Source organism: Cucurbita pepo, chromosome LG03, assembly GCF_002806865.2.
Source record: "Cucurbita pepo subsp. pepo cultivar mu-cu-16 chromosome LG03, ASM280686v2, whole genome shotgun sequence".
In the NCBI taxonomy this organism is placed as follows: Eukaryota; Viridiplantae; Streptophyta; class Magnoliopsida; order Cucurbitales; family Cucurbitaceae; genus Cucurbita; species Cucurbita pepo.
Genome location: NC_036640.1, coordinates 6,076,990 through 6,093,406, shown reverse-complemented (window position 1 = coordinate 6,093,406; position 16,417 = coordinate 6,076,990). Strand labels below are relative to the sequence as shown.

At 34.3% G+C, this 16,417-nt stretch overlaps 1 protein-coding gene across 2 annotated transcripts; it reads right to left on the bottom strand.

Moving 5' to 3' along the window:
- Positions 1–1,206: 1,206 nt before the first annotated feature.
- Positions 1,207–8,344, bottom strand: LOC111791526 (adenylyl-sulfate kinase 3-like). 2 transcript variants are annotated; one of them, XM_023672909.1, is made up of 7 exons: positions 8,118–8,344; positions 4,839–4,983; positions 2,697–2,846; positions 2,038–2,156; positions 1,878–1,962; positions 1,741–1,787; positions 1,207–1,626 (listed from the first exon to the last, which is right to left on the bottom strand). In XM_023672909.1, the coding sequence occupies exons 2-7, from the start codon at positions 4,960–4,962 to the stop codon at positions 1,528–1,530; spliced, it is 624 nt and encodes a 207-aa protein (XP_023528677.1). In that variant the 5' UTR covers positions 4,963–4,983; positions 8,118–8,344; the 3' UTR covers positions 1,207–1,527. The 2 variants fall into 2 exon arrangements, with proteins under 2 accessions (XP_023528677.1, XP_023528678.1); XM_023672910.1 differs by having other exon boundaries at positions 8,142–8,344.
- Between the last annotated feature and the right edge of the window lie 8,073 nt (positions 8,345–16,417).

The following is a 16,417-nucleotide window of genomic DNA, read 5'->3' as shown; positions in this document are numbered from 1 at the left end:
GATAGATCAATCTTTGAGTCTAGCTTCTGAAACCAGTCTAATTTGATGAAAAACCAAGAGGTGGGTTGGTGTGACCAGTTCTTTAAACCCTAGAGGTTATTAGGCAACCTAATGGAGAGCTCCTTAGCCCTCAACTTCTTCATGAAATCTATTCCTTTCAATGCCACGAAACTAAAAAATTTGAGAGACTCTAGAGAAGGAATCTGGAGTTATCTCCCATTCCTTCGAATTTAACCTAAGTTTGAAAAACTCAAATTTCCTTCCCTTCCGATAATCATGAGACTTCTTCCTTGAGGGTCCATCAAAGACATACTTATCACAATAGACATTTATATTATCCGATCATTTTCTTTTAAGCAAGAAATATAAAAACAAAATTTTAAATTAAGTTTTTCTAAATTAGGATGCATCTCTGGATTTTTTTTAAATAATTTTGATTCCAGAATTACCTTGTTCGTCATCATCTTATGCATAGAACTCCAACCAATTAACCCGAATTATAAGAGGTGAGTTAGATCAGGTTTTTTAAGGTTGAATATACGAAGAACTGGATCAATTTGACCCAACCCAATTAAATTTAAAAAAAAAAGAAAAGAAAAAAAAAAGAGACAGAGAGAGATTGCATTGAGAGAGCCGAAGCCAACTTCATGGCCCAGACATATTTTTTCCGCTGCACTACGCAGAGGCCTGCCACTCACAGTAGTAGCCCAATACATAGTAACATTGTATCTGCAGAGGCCTGCCACTCACAGTAGTAGCCCAATACATAGTAACATTGTATCTGCAGAGGCCTGCCACTCACAGTAGTAGCCCAATACATAGTAACATTGTATCTGCAGAGGCCTGCCACTCACAGTAGTAGCCCAATACATAGTAACATTGTATCTGCAGAGGCCTGCCACTCACAGTAGTAGCCCAATACATAGTAACATTGTATCTGCAGAGGCCTGCCACTCACAGTAGTAGCCCAATACATAGTAACATTGTATCTGCAGAGGCCTGCCACTCACAGTAGTAGCCCAATACATAGTAACATTGTATCTGCAGAGGCCTGCCACTCACAGTAGTAGCCCAATACATAGTAACATTGTATCTGCAGAGGCCTGCCACTCACAGTAGTAGCCCAATACATAGTAACATTGTATCTGCAGAGCTCGTCTCCCATTCCCAGTTTTCACTATTCACTGTTCACTAGTTACAAACAAATTTCCAAATAAATAATGAATTATGACACTAAATTTTCAGTTTGGTCCAACCTAAGACAAGTCAGAAGCATTCCCAATAATAACTGATTGAATAAGTGAGCAATTTCATAAAACCAACATCATCTATCTCTCTATTATAATACTTCTTTCCAGAGATATCAGATTTACATTTTTTTCTAAAATTACATCTTCTATTCCTTGTTCAAGGAACCTCCCCTTATATTATGTACTTATTGCCTATCAGTCTATTCTTTAAACATATTCCCCATCAGACATCGAACCATTCGATGTACCCAACAGGTGGTCGAGGCAACGGTTGCAACTAAGCTTCAAGAAATCCTTTTTCCTCCAAGTAAGCCACTATCTGCTTTGCCATGGCGCACGGGGTCGGGCAAACTCCATCGTTTTGCCTTAATTCGATCTGGAAGAGCATCAGGTACAAGGTTTATAAAGCTGTCTTGGGCTTGATATTACTACAGAAATGAAAATGTTGAACAAGGATTTGATAAGTATGTATAGTTTATGATATTGTTACCTCGCAGTTCAGAGGCGGTTCGTACGGGTCGTCGATCCCAGTAAAACCTGCAATACAGTGCAATGTGATGGTTCGTTTTCTTTTCTATCTGCAAGAGGTTTAGGGAGCAAGACAAGAAATGGATTCTTCAAGTATACCTTTGATCTTTCCCTCTCGGGCGAGTTTGTAAAGGCCCTTTGCATCTCTTGCCTCACATAATTCTAGAGGCATGTTCATGAACACCTGAACAAAGGGGAATTCCATGTTCAGTGACAAACAATATTTACATATCTGATTCAGTCATTACTAAAATCTTGCCTCAATAAAGTTTGCCTCACGCAATAATTCACGGCAGAAATCCCTATCTCTTCTATATGGAGATATCAAACTAGCAATGCATATTAAACCAGCATCAGCAAAAAGTTTTGCTACTTCCCCTGTGTTGGACACCCAAACAAGGAGAGGATATTAGATATCTGAAATACGCATAAACACGTTTTAGTAGTAAATAACAAGAAAACCGCGTGTTATATGAAAATTGAAGGCAGGTTTAGCAAAACTCTCGAGCACGAAGACTCGGGATGTCTAGAGATGCTCTCCAAGGTTTTATTATGCCATGAGCTATAATAAACGGACTCCTTGATACCCAATTATAACCAATTACAAAACCATTATTAGTCTCAAGTACTAGATTCAAGTCATTCTAACAGTTTCCTTGTTTCCTTCACACTAACCTCCTCCTCTTCCAACAAATATTCTCATAAAACAATAATCTTTCAAAGGAATAGTAACTACCAACTCAGTGAGACAAATTACAACAGAACATATGCACTGTGATGCTCAAAATTTATCACATGATATAAAATTAGACAAGTTATATGGTGGATGTTGTTTTTAGGTTCATCTAACATGAAATAAAGATCCTGATGAATGTTGTAGTCAAATTCGAATACTACTTCAAAAGGAAACATACTTACCAACTCTGCGAATATTTTCAGCACGATCTTCAGCACTAAAACTAAGATTATTGTTTAGTCCATGTCGAAGGTTGTCTCCATCTAGCACATAAGAAATCTTCCCTCTCGCATGAAGCTCTCTACTCAATGAGCAAGCTACAGTGCTTTTCCCTGAAAGATAAAATAGAAATATGTAGAAGAAAAATGTTTGAAGGAACAGCATTAATAAGAATGTTTATTTTTTCCTCAAGTGAGAAATTTGCCAAATGTAGACACATCTATTATTTCATCCACCCTTCCTTATTGCTTCTCCCACAACCCTTTTATTGGAAGCGTTTTATAACACTATTAAAATGATATAGTCTACCTTGAATCTGCATTCACATGTCATCTTTTTTACAAGTAACAAAATTATTTATACAAAAATAAGAAAGAGATTGAAAATTAATGAGCTACCCTCTAAGATTTGAACCTGAAAGGCACAAAGATTAGAAGCAAGCACCGTAAACCACAAAACAAATTAAGAAATTTCAAACAGAATGTAGGAGACAGTTTACTAAAGATTATAAGTGTGCTGGTTTGTCGCTTTGCAAAAAAAACATATTTTTATCTCGTCTTTTATCAGTAGGCCACCAAGCAAGTGAAAAATTGAACCAAAATAACAGTCCAGTTCATGTTAACAGATAGACAATTTGGTTCCTTAAGAGTCAGTAACAGGGATATCTAGAATATTAAGAGGGAAAAAGAAATTGAATGCTCTGTAGTCCCATTTCTAACAACCTGATATATATGCCATTTTAAATTATTATAGATATTTGGAAATTCTTAAGGAACTCTGTGCATTACTGATATAATGCAGAAAATTCTAGCTCTAGACTACTCAAGAAATGCAATACATGGACGTGATTTCTTTTGTGCGTATGTACAATTATAGCACCCTTCTTTTACTTTCGATCACCGGTGATGGTGATGATTTTCATCTCCTCTTCCAATTCAAACTTTGGAAATGGATGCTATGTTTCTGTTCAGATTTTATGATTTCAAATTTGGAAACACTCTAGACTATTGATTTTCAATTCAAGTGAATGAGCTAGCAGTGCATGTCAACTCGTTCAATACATATAGGATATCATATGTTTTTCTATAAAATTGTCAACCAGTGAAAGTTAGGTTCAATGCATATGTATGTTGCATATGTATGTATATATCCAGCAGGATTGCTCCCCTTGATTTTCATCCTTGATCCTTTTGAGCTTCTGGATTGTATGTATATACCCAGCAGGATACTCTATCCCTTAATCTTCCTTTTTGGCTGCAAACCTCTAGGAGGCTAAAATAAAATCCTTAATCGAATCAGATTTTTCTCTTAGTTGGTTTCTTTGGGAAGGTTACCACCTTGGACTACGTCCAGAGATCCTCGTCTTTGGTTTCAGGCCTTAGCTGTGCGTTTTGAATAATCAAGGATCTAAGGATCTAGATAATATTGCATGGAGATGTCATTATGTCAGAAAATTTTGCATTAGATTTCTTGAGACAATTGGTGTTAGTTTGACTCCTAATAATGATGTCAAGGTATGCTGTAGGAGGTGTTGACCATCCTCCTTTTAGACCAAAAGAATGGCTTCTATGACAGGAGGCGTCTCAAGAAAAATAGAAGTTTCAAAGATATTGATAAATCTTCGAAAGAGCTTTGGAGTGTGACTTTGGGTTTCCTCTGCTTTTTTTTTTTGTGTGTGTGTAATTATGTTATTTTAAATTGTTAACTGGAGCCACATTCTGTATATTTTCATTTTGCCTTTTTTTAGGCTCCTTTGTCTTGAGCGATCCTACTTTCTAGTGACCCTCTCTTGTACTTTCGTTTATCAGTTGGTTTGTCATCCTCGTATGTATATATATATATATATATATATCTATCTATGGTGCTGCTAAGAAATACAAGCCAATGGCAAATGTAACAAATAGTGAAGCCACTACTAAATCAATTCATCACTTAATCTCCTCTGGAATCTAATAAAGCACCCTGCAACAACAGAAAATGGCTTATGATGTCTTTCAAAACGTCAGTCCATAAAAAAGGACAATACTATGAGCAAGGTTCAGGACAAAAAAATGCAACATTTTATTCTTATATGACTAATGTGTAATACAGAAATGAGAACAGACCTGATCCACTAAGGCCTGTGATCCAGACAACACAACCTTTTTGGTCGAGAAGTTTCTCCCTTTCAGGCTTTCCGACAGGACAGTTGTGCCAGAAAATATTATTTCCATTTCCCACAGCAGACATTTGAGTGATGATCTTCTATTTCTACAATTGATCATTTTACAACGTTATAAGTTATGCAGAATATACTTCATCTAGAACTCCGTACTATCATCAAATCGGGATTGCTACTATTAAGTCATTGTCAACTTAAGATCATTTTCATTCCTTCACTTCATTGCTACAGCCTACAATTTAGAAGTAAATTTTATAGCATATGACAATTGAACAAAAAGACTGGGTTATGAGAAAAATAAAAAAAATTGATGAGAAAATTACAATAATGGTCAAAATTTAAGACTGAATATTATCGCATGTAACATGACAAGTAGTTAAGAAAAAAAAGCAGAAGAAATCTTCAGTTACTACAACGTGACTGCAAATGATAATTATGAACTTTAGTAGATAAAAATACCATGAGAAAAGAAATTGTGCGTAGAAGTTGGCTAGGAAATTTTGATTGCATTATCTAATAGAAACAACTTCATATATTTAAAACTAGTAGACCGACCATGACACCAAAAAATGCATCTGGCTCGACACTGCTACCCAGCACTCTCCCTACAAGTTCAGATTCAAGTACCTAATGCATGAAACAGTGAGGCTTGTTTGCACCCGCTCCAGATATGTTATGTAGTAACCAAAAGCAAACTTATAGGACATTTAAAATGGCACTGACCATAGCAAGGGGTGTAGATTCAACAAAAAGGGGCATCATTTTTCACAAAAATGAAATAGAAAACAGAAAACCCCATCTCTTCTTAATCTTATAGCTGCCTTTGCCAGTAAGGGGTGCAGAGTGAGAAAGGATCGCCCAGTTATCTGACTGTAATGTCCTTGTCCAATAACATCTTACCATCTAAAACATTTTATAAACTCGATTAGATTCGGAAAACTAACTGATTATATCCGCATTATGTGTCCACAATCACATTATACTTAATCCTTATATGTACGAAGCCCCCAAATTCGGTTTCTTGGGTTATACCTCAATTCAATGGACTGTAAAGTCAGTCTATTGTTTCTCTTTTTCACTCTCCTTTAACCTCACTTAGCATAGGTTTTGCTAGAATGGAAATTCTATATGAATCTTATTCTGCATCCTAATAGCATTAAGGCAATGTGTGGCTTGGTTTCACAGAAAAATAGTGTTCATGGTTCAGATTCTCTTCATTCAACTCAAAGAAAGATCTCATTCTTCTTTGAAGAAGAAACTGGTAAAATCTATTCTCTCGATCATATCCGTACGATCTACTTTCATATATGCATAATGCACGCTGCAATTTGTTTGTGCATGATCTACTTTCATTTTTTATTACTGTAATATCTTTTACTGTCACATTCTAGTGATTCACATTATCTTGTGATATATAGGAAAACAAACAGCTATCCTTAATATTATAATCCTATAAATGAAAGTAGAGGTTCCATATTGATTGATGTTGAAATGAATGTTTTACCTTAAGAATCAGAAGTTGTAAGTTCTAGATGGGAGGATACAGGTGGGGAACAGAACAGAAGCTAGATTTATCAGTCAGCCATTCACAACAAAAAACGCATATTTTTAGATAATAAAGAATTTTTTAAAAATATTTCTCACAGAAAATGACAAAGCAGAACTTTTCTTTAGTTCTTCTCCCACAAGGCACGTCTGTTTCTTGGTCCTCGAAGCATACTTTCTTTTCTGTTATTGTACTTCTTTGACAGGTGAAATGGTTGGAAAACATGATGAATAATAATCACTAAGCAGTTAGTGTATAAACAGGACTAGGTCTTATACACGACTCTTAGTTTTGATTAATCTCATTTTCCTGAAGTGGATTGCTGCCCGCCCCCACCCAATTTTCTTATGGACGTTGGAAAGCCGATGCTTTGTACTCTGCAAACCTCACACGCTCATTTGTATATTTATGTGCTATTTGAGGATATTATACTACCTATGCCAGTGCCTGTTCTCCAATGACCCATTTGTCAATTTTATTATCTTATGTTATTTTAAGAAGGTTTTGTTTGACTCATAAGTTCTACTATTAGGAAGATAAAACCATTGGCTGGTGATGAAGAGATATGTGTTGTGAGATCCTACATCGGCTGGGGAGGAGAATGAAACATTATTTATAAGGGTGTGGAAACCTCACCCTAGCCGTTTTAAAAACCTTGAGGGAAAGACCAAATAGGACAATATCGGCTAACGGTGGGCTTGAGCCGTTACAAATGGTATTAGAGTTAAAGACCGGGTGATGTGCCAACAAGGAAGCTGAGTCCCGAAGGGGAGCATACATGAGACGGTGTGCCAGCAAGGACACTGGGCTGTGAAAGGGGTGAATTGGGGGATCCACATCGATTGGAGAAGGAAACGAGTGTTAGTGAGGACGTTGGCCCCAAAGGAGGGTGGATTGTGAGATCCCACATTGGTTCGGGAGGAGAACAAAACATTTTTACAAGGGTGTTGAGACCTTTCCCTAGGAGAGACATTCTAAAAACCTTGAGGGGAAGCGTGAAAGGGAAAACCAAGGAGGACAATATCTGCTTGTGGTGAACTTGGGTCATTACATGTAGCTTCGTACGGGCCATAATAGATATTGAAAATAACATTGATTGTTGCACTTTTTCCATCTCCAACTCCATTTTATTTGTTCCTCAACTTTAATGTGGACTTAAAACGTCAGAAAACCATCCTTTTAAAACCAGGACCTAGCCTTCTATTATTTTTGTATAATCTAAAGGTAAAACTAAGAAAAATTTCACAACAAGAAGGATGTTGTGCATTTCTCTCTTAAGCTAAAAAATGGAAAAATCATATAGCTAAGAGAGTAAAGCGAAATGCAGAATGAAGAGTGCCTAGAATCAAAGCCGATGGGCAAGAATATCATTGCTCATAAGTTCCATTAGCAACCATTGTTGTGAGTTACGATGTTAATGGATTCATAAGAGCTACGACAATTGAATAACTTGATTTTAATCCATTAAGGAGACAGATTCAAAATCATCCCAATCAACTCACAAAACACGCTGAAACGGAAGATCCAAATTAACAAATGACATGCAAAAAAAAGGTTCCAGCAGATGAACAGGCATATAAAGAAACGTACATTTGCAAAGAGTGGTGGTATGAAGAAGAAATAAGAAAGAAACAATAAATAGATTAACGATGGGAGAGTGAGAGAAGGAGATAATACCCAAAAAAGAAAAGCAGATAATACCCTGAAGAGAGAAGAGTGATGAGGCAGCCAGAGAAGAAGGAATTAGAGAAGGAAGGAATTAAAGAAGGAATGAATCTGGACAGGGGTAGCGTTTAGCGGCTGTTGCGCACTAAATTCACTCAGAATCGCCAGTTTTCCAATTCCATTCCATCGGTTTCGCGCTTAGAAGAGCATCGCATTCCATATTCTGTTCTCTCTCTCTCTCTCCTTATTCTCTCCCTGAAATGGAACCACACTTCCAATCCAGTGTCCACGTTTGCTGACGTGGATTCCACCTCAGATTTCTTTCCTTACGTACCCGCCTTCCATCGATGATAAAATCACTACTCATTTTTTACTAAATTATACAAAATATTTTTCAAAATATTTTTCAAAATCGCTATAATAATATTTTAATTCTAAAATTTTATTGTTATAATATTTGGAGAATATATTAGTTATGAAATATATCTTACCTATTATATCTTAATATTCTTTCCTTTAATATTTTTTTTTAATCATTTGTTTTGTATTATATTTTATTTTATTTTCACTATTTAATTAGTTTATATTTTTCGAGGAGATATTAATTAGTAGTTGTATCCTATTAAAAATTGTGAATATCAATGAGAATACACACCTTGGATTCCAATTCTATTTCACATTCTTAACCGTATGTTCTAAACTTTTCAAAGCTATAATAACATTTTAATCTTTCCAAATTTGTAGGTGCGAAAATGTAACTTAAATGAATCAAATAATCATATTTATTATTATTATTATTTTAATTTAAAAGGTGCAACTAGGTTTTTAAAGTGTCTACTACGAGTCTAAATTTGAAATGTGTTTGATGAGTAAACGTCATTAGCTATAGTCAATTTAAGTTCACTCTTCACCACATAAACTACCCTCTTATCCGTGTCGGAAGAATATGTCATGTGATTGCCTATAACGATCTCTCATATGTCTAAACAAGAGAAGGGTTAGTGCTTAAAAATTAAGTAAAAAAAGGAAAATAAAAATAGTAAAATATCGTAGGAGAAATATATTTAATAAAAAGTAGACATAGGTCTTTACGTAACACATTAAAACACAATGAAAATCTACGAGACAAGTCTAATATACTTCATAGCTATCATCAACTTCAAATATCTCAGGTTTCATCTTCAAGAAAGATAGAGTAACATGCACGTGTGTATATACTTGGTAAGCATCTCATTTATAATCCAATAACAAAATGATTTAAACATAACATTTTAGTACATGTTATAAGGCTAACTATGATCCATCCACGTTGTTAACCGGTTTCCCAATCCTTGTTGCATTCTACAAGCAAGAATTGTTCAACAGTTCAAGCCATGCTAAATTTAAAAGACTTACCATTGACCTTCTACGAGCCTCCTTGATCAATTCCATTTTACAACACACACATTCATGCCCTATTTGCAACTTTCACCGTCAGTATGACACACGTATGTGTTACAGGGTAGCTCGCTTAGACCATAAGGCCTAAAAATGGTGGCGAGTTAATACTTTCCTCCCCCTAAGGTACATTTTTTTTTTTATGCATTTTCAATCTTCCTAGAGTAGAAGTGATTTTGACAAATGATCATACAGTCTCATGGAGCGTTCGTCCGATGTTCGATTGACACCAAATTTGGTGAGCATTCATATTTCATGTAGATGAACTTAACTTTTGAGGTTAAGGCCCAGAGTCCTACCGATAAAACAATCATAATCCTTGTTGAAGCAAGAAACCCTTGAATCAAATAAATTAACACATTTATATACAAAATTTGGATCAACCAACAAATAAGATGAGAATTAAATTATCTCTTCAGATCAAAGATCTAGAAGCAAGATTTGGAACCGGTTTTAAATTGAGTTATCCTACAATCAAACTTGATCAAGACTTGATTGAATGACTCGGATGCAATCTACCACAAGAATTATTTGAAACTTAGAAACGATAAGATGATCTCAAATTTCTAAGAGTGAAAGTTGAGATCTCAATTTCATTAATAAAAAATTATCTTTTACATAGTTATTTGTGGGTATTTATAGTTTCTCCACAAATGAAACTTTTAACTCTTCAAATGCCCTTAAAATCTCCAAACATAAAAAGAAGTTAACCACCTTGACAATGAACTTCCTTGACAACTAACTTCCAACCCATTTGTCCATTACAATAAATTATAAAATTAAAATAATAAATAAAGTTTTTTTTTAACAAATTATGAATAAGTGATAACAACCTCATTTGTTACTTCAATCGTCCAAATATTCACTTCTGAAGTTCTAAATGGTACTTTCTCAATTCAATCAGTTTGTAACACATGAAATAAAGGTTGATTCGAGCCTATCCAATTTTGTAAATGAAGAATGAATGCTTGTTGAATCTTTTTGACCTTGGATCGTGTAATAGGTCTAATTGGAATATTTGGAACATCATGATCCTTATCATCTACCCAACTCTTATTATGCCTATCTTTGATACTCAGGTCAGTATCGTTGCCTCCATCTTATTTATGCCTCAGCCTAACTTTAATGCATATCTCTATGGTGTGTTAGATGATGCACCGTCCTCTTCGACCACATCATGGTACTCATCTATTTTGGCCCTCGTTTGGTTAGATGAGCGCCATTTGAGGGTCATCGCTTTGTCTTGTCACTATGTGAGGGTCACAAACCATACCATTATTCCCCACTTAAACTAGTTATTGTCCTCAATGAGTTTTTTGGGACACAATTATGACAATCTTCCCTACTTAGTATGACATCGTTCTTGATGATGACCCAAACTTCAGACTCATTGCTAACTAACTTGTTGGAAATTGATTGCTTTAAAATGAATATGGAAACTACACTATTTATGAGTTATCCCACTGTTAGACCTTCCCTCGGTCTTTGAGACTCGCGACATAAACATGACAAAATAACTTGTCCAATTGTTGTTGGCTATCCCACCTGGGGTCTCCCTCACCTTTCTCTCGAACTTGACCTGAGATTCACCAGAAAAACCATGACAAAACTAACTAGCATCGACATCCTCACCTTAGCTAGGGGGAGTGTGCCCCAAACGTGGACACCTTGACCTCAACCCTTGTATTCTCTGAGTTGCTCAAAACAGAAGCAAAATCAAAACTTTTAACATATTTCCTTCCCGTTGGCACTACACTCCAGCCAACCCTCACTTAGCCACCTTCATGTGGCAATCGCTGAATTGACGCTTCTCTCAGTCATCTCGTAGATTCATTCTCTTCTTCCTTTATTTCCAACCTAATGCTCTATTCTTGAGCGGATATTGGTCGTGATACTCTTGTGAAGCCACCTATCTTAGGCAATAGGTGGCTCAAGAAATACATGTGTGCTCGCTCCTCGGAGCACGTCTATCGGGTGAGTAATCACTCGGGCTCTTCCCCACTTGAACTTGGTTGCCTCTCTATAGCAATGTCATCCTCTCATAAAGACTTGCATTGTGCTCAACTTGACACTTGGTCGACGCATGTCTTATCTGACCTCAACTTATTTGCTTGTAACCAAGCTAATGCAAATGGTTCTTTGGAAGACACCCAACTTGATGTGTCTTCTATTTATCTCTTGTCCACATTTAGGACTCTCAAGCCCTTGAAAAATGAGTTTGGTTCTTGCTTCATGACGGGTAGAACTACCCTCATTGATGTGTCACCCACGACACTCTTGAGCTTGAAGGGGAGTCTTGGCTTCAACCAATAATTGTTTTTGATCTTGACTTGTAATTGTCCTACTCACTCTCACACTCATGATACACTTGCAAAGTCTTCTTTTGACCCTCCGGTTCATTTCTCTTATTGTCTTGTTCGATTAGACATACAAAGCTTGTGGCTTGTGAGTTTAACTTAGAAAAAGAAGTTATTAACCTAGAGCAATTTTAGGATAATTATTTAGTAGTTATTAATATGAAAGTATAGGAGATCGATTGAAAAGATTTAGTAGTTATTGATTTGAAAGTTTAGGAGATCGACTAGAAAGATTAGCTGTGTTGCATGACTATAGTTAGGCACACTATAGTTAGGCAACTAACAATATTGGCTATTGGCTAACAGTGGGAGGGGTGGAAAGAGAGCTATTGCAGAGAGTTCCAACTAAGGCCAGACATGGGAACTGGTTGCATTTACGAGTAGCCAACAGCACCTCGGTTACATGACAACATAGGCGGGACCTGCTGCCCTGGCCGTGAGAGGCTTTACAGTCTACTGTGTCGTCGAGCCACATAGGGTAGGTAATGGAGAGACTATATCAGTAGAACTAGTATTGTTAGCAGAAGGGAAGATTAAATCCAATACAATAATATATATGGGCGACCATATAAGTGATTTGCCGTCATTCTAGGCATAAAAATTGGTTGTCAAAACACCATGACAACCTTCACCATCATCAGCTTTGATTTAGTTTTATAATACAATCACCACCATCATCAGCTTTCACTTTAATAGTTTCATAACCAAAAGGTTCAATACTACTTATTGGAGCACGGATTAGAAGAAAATACTTCATCACCTTTATTCATAACGAGTTGATTTTCTGATGACACGAGATTTCTTCGTTATAGTTTGAATCCAAATCCAATTCGACTCCAAATATCATATTAATTAATCACGTGATTCCAATATTTGTGTGGCTGAACCAGAAAATTATGAAAAATAATAATAATATTTATGAATATGGTTAAAAATCCACATAATTTAATTTTTTTTAGGAAATTAGAAAAAGTATATTTTTTTTAAAGACAACTATAAAAAAAAATATATATTTGTATGGATAACAAATAATACATTTATTAAATCATTGGCAATGGTTTTGATTTCGAGATTGTTTGCTTCCCGTCAAAGTGAAAGGATATCGAAGATATTCTAAAATTTTGTCAATTAGAAATAGTTGGAGTTCATTTTTAGTGAAATCGATCTGGATTCATGAAAAAACACATCTTCCATCAACCATTAGTTCCAATGTTCTTTGTATGAGATTTTGATAAAATCTCTGTTTCGATTGTTGTTGGGTGTACTACTGTATCGAGAATACATTTTTAAGATTTTTTGAGATCCTTTATCGAATGGACATAGTAATCATGTACAAACCAATTTGGTAGAGAGTAGGATCAAGTGTCACACATGATCGGAACACCATAGCTTTAACTTTAAAAGTTTCATTCCGTTCATTTACAAACATGTTATCAGGTTGTGGATCATGTGATTACAATATTTATGTTGGTAGACCCAGCCAAAATTAGGAAAAATAATAATATTATTTATGAATATCTAAAAAAAACATAAATTCACAACCCCATCAGCCTTGACTTTAATAGTTTCGTAACGAAACGTTTAATATCTTATTGGAGACAAAATAAAATACTTTCACTTTTGTTCCCACCGCTCGAACCGATTTTTCTGATCACTCGATATTTCTTCCCAAACGAGATTTCTTCACAAACGTAAGGCTATTTGGAGAATGACTAAAATTCTTTTGGTAGGTTATTTGAAAGGGTGACTAAATTATTATTAAACTAATATAGGAATAAAGCAATGTTATAAAAACAACATATTATGAAATAACAACAGAATACAGAAATGAACAAATTAGGGACTAGAAGATATTATATTTATTCCAAACAAAAATGAATTAAAAAAAGGAAAGATAGTTAAGATTGTGAGAATGATCTAATTTTCTTATTTAGATTGAGAAGTTATTTACCGGTTATAAATTATAAGGAAAAAAAATATCAATCACAACTGTTATGGTTTAAGAAGAGATGTGAATAGAAGTTTATTTTATCTTCAAGTAAACGATTCAAAAATAAATGATAAGGACCATTTATAATCACAATTTTAAGAACAAATATGAAAAGTATTTTTTTTACATGATCTAAATGTGATCGAAGAAAATATGAGAATAAGGTGAAAAGATGACGAAGAATGGTGGAAATGACAGCAAGAAAATAAATAGACAGATTTAAAGAAGATAAACAACAGCCGAAATGAACATAAAATCAATTCTAGAGTCGCCATAAAGATGCAAAAGATACAACCTCTGATACTAAATTGATAAGTCAACCCTAATCATCATCCCAAAACTTTTGTTGAAGAAGGACGCTCGAATCAAAGAAATTAACACCCCCTACACAAAAATTCTATCAACCAAGAGATAAGGTTAGAACAGATTAACTCTTACGATCAAATATATAGAAACAAGATTTGGAACCTTGTTCTAAATTGAGTCACTTCACAATCGAACTTGATCAAGGCTTGATTGAATGACTCGGATGCACACAAAAATTCTGACCAAAGAAATAAGACTAGAACCAGATTAACTCTTAGATCGAATAGATAGAAGAAAGATTTGGACCTTGTTCTAAATTGAGTCACCTCACAGTCGAACTTGATCAAGGCTTGATTGAATAACTCCCATGCAATCTACCACAAAAATTGCATAAAACTTATAAATGTCTCGGATTTATAAGGGAAACTTTTCAATTTTAGATCTCAATTTCATACATCCACGAATGTGATTTTTACTAATAATTTGTGGGTAGACATTTGTGGCTATGATTTAATCACCATCCCCTCAAATTTTATCAAATTAAAAATAAAGTTTCCAAATTTTATCAAATTCAAAATAATAAAGTTTACAAATTGATATGTTTGAGTGGGCAAGCTACATAAAATCTATTTGTCAGTTTGTTTGGCAGGTTTGAATTATGTTGCTGACATTTTTAATTTTCTTGGTCTTGATCATGTAATAATTCAAGCAAGAAATATAGTGATTTTGATAGACTACATTTTTTAAGTTTTTCAAAATGAATCATGAAAAGTATATAGTAATCATGTACAAATTCATTTGGTATCGAGGTAGGATCGAGTGTGTACTCACACATGATCTAAGAACAATCACCATCATCAGCTTTGACTTTAATAGTTTCATAATGAAAACGTTTAATGTTATCCATTGGAGCATTGTTAGCATAAGAAAATACTTGATCCTTTGTTCTGACTGTTCGAGCCGAATTTTCTGATTACTCAAAATTTCTTCACAATTCATGGTCATAATTTGAATCCGATTAAACTCACGTGCAAATATCATATATCTTGATCACGTCATTCTCATATCATGTGATTCCAATATTTATATAGCTGGACTGGCCAAAGTTAAGGGAAATATATATATATATATATATATATATATATATTTATTTATTTATTTATTTATTTATTTGTTTATTTATGAATATGTTAAAAAACATAAACTCACATCCAATATAATTTTTTTTTTTGGGAATTATAAAAAGAAAATATATTTTTAAAGGGCAATTATAAAATAAAAAATATATATTTTTACATAAATATATTGATAAAGAAGTTGAGAAGATCCCAATTTTTGTTTTGAGAATTATTTATTGTTTGATCATGAATCTAACATATTCCAAATGTACAAACCCATTAGGATAAGTGTGTACTCATACATGGTCCAATAACAATCACCATTATCATCTTCTAACTTTAATAGTTTCCCTTAGGAGAAGAAAATACTTGATTACCTCTATTCTAACGGCTCGAGTCGACTTTTTTTATCACACGAAATTTTTTTATCGTTCATGGTCATAATTCACATTTGCAAATATCATATCATATCAAAGATTGATTATGTGAATACAATATTTATGTGGCTGAACTGGCGAATAATAATAATAATATTTATAAATAAGGTTAAAAACCATAAATTCACACTTACCCAATTTAATTTTTACTAATAATTTGTGGGTATTTATAATCTACTCACCAAAGACTTTGTGTCTATGATTTAATCCCGATCCCCTCAAATCTATAAATTTGACAATTTCTCTATTACAAATTTTATCAAATTAAAAATGATAAAGTTTCTTATATGTTTGAGTGGGTAAGGGACATAAAATCTATTTGGTTACGTTTGAATTCTATTGTTGATATTTTTAATTTTCTTTGGCCTGGATCATGTAATAATTGTAACATTTGAAATATTGTGATTCTTTATAGACTACATTATTTAAGTTTTTCAAAATGAATCATGCAAAGTACATAGTAATCATGTACAAACTCTATCGAGGTAGGATCGGGTGTGTACTCACACATGATCTAAGAACAATCACATCATCAGCTTTGACTTTAATAGTTTCATAACGAAAACATTTAATATTACTCATTGGAGTACGGTTAACATAAGAAAATACTTGATCACCCTTGTTCTCACCGCTCGAGCCGAATTTTATGATTATTCAAAATTTCTTT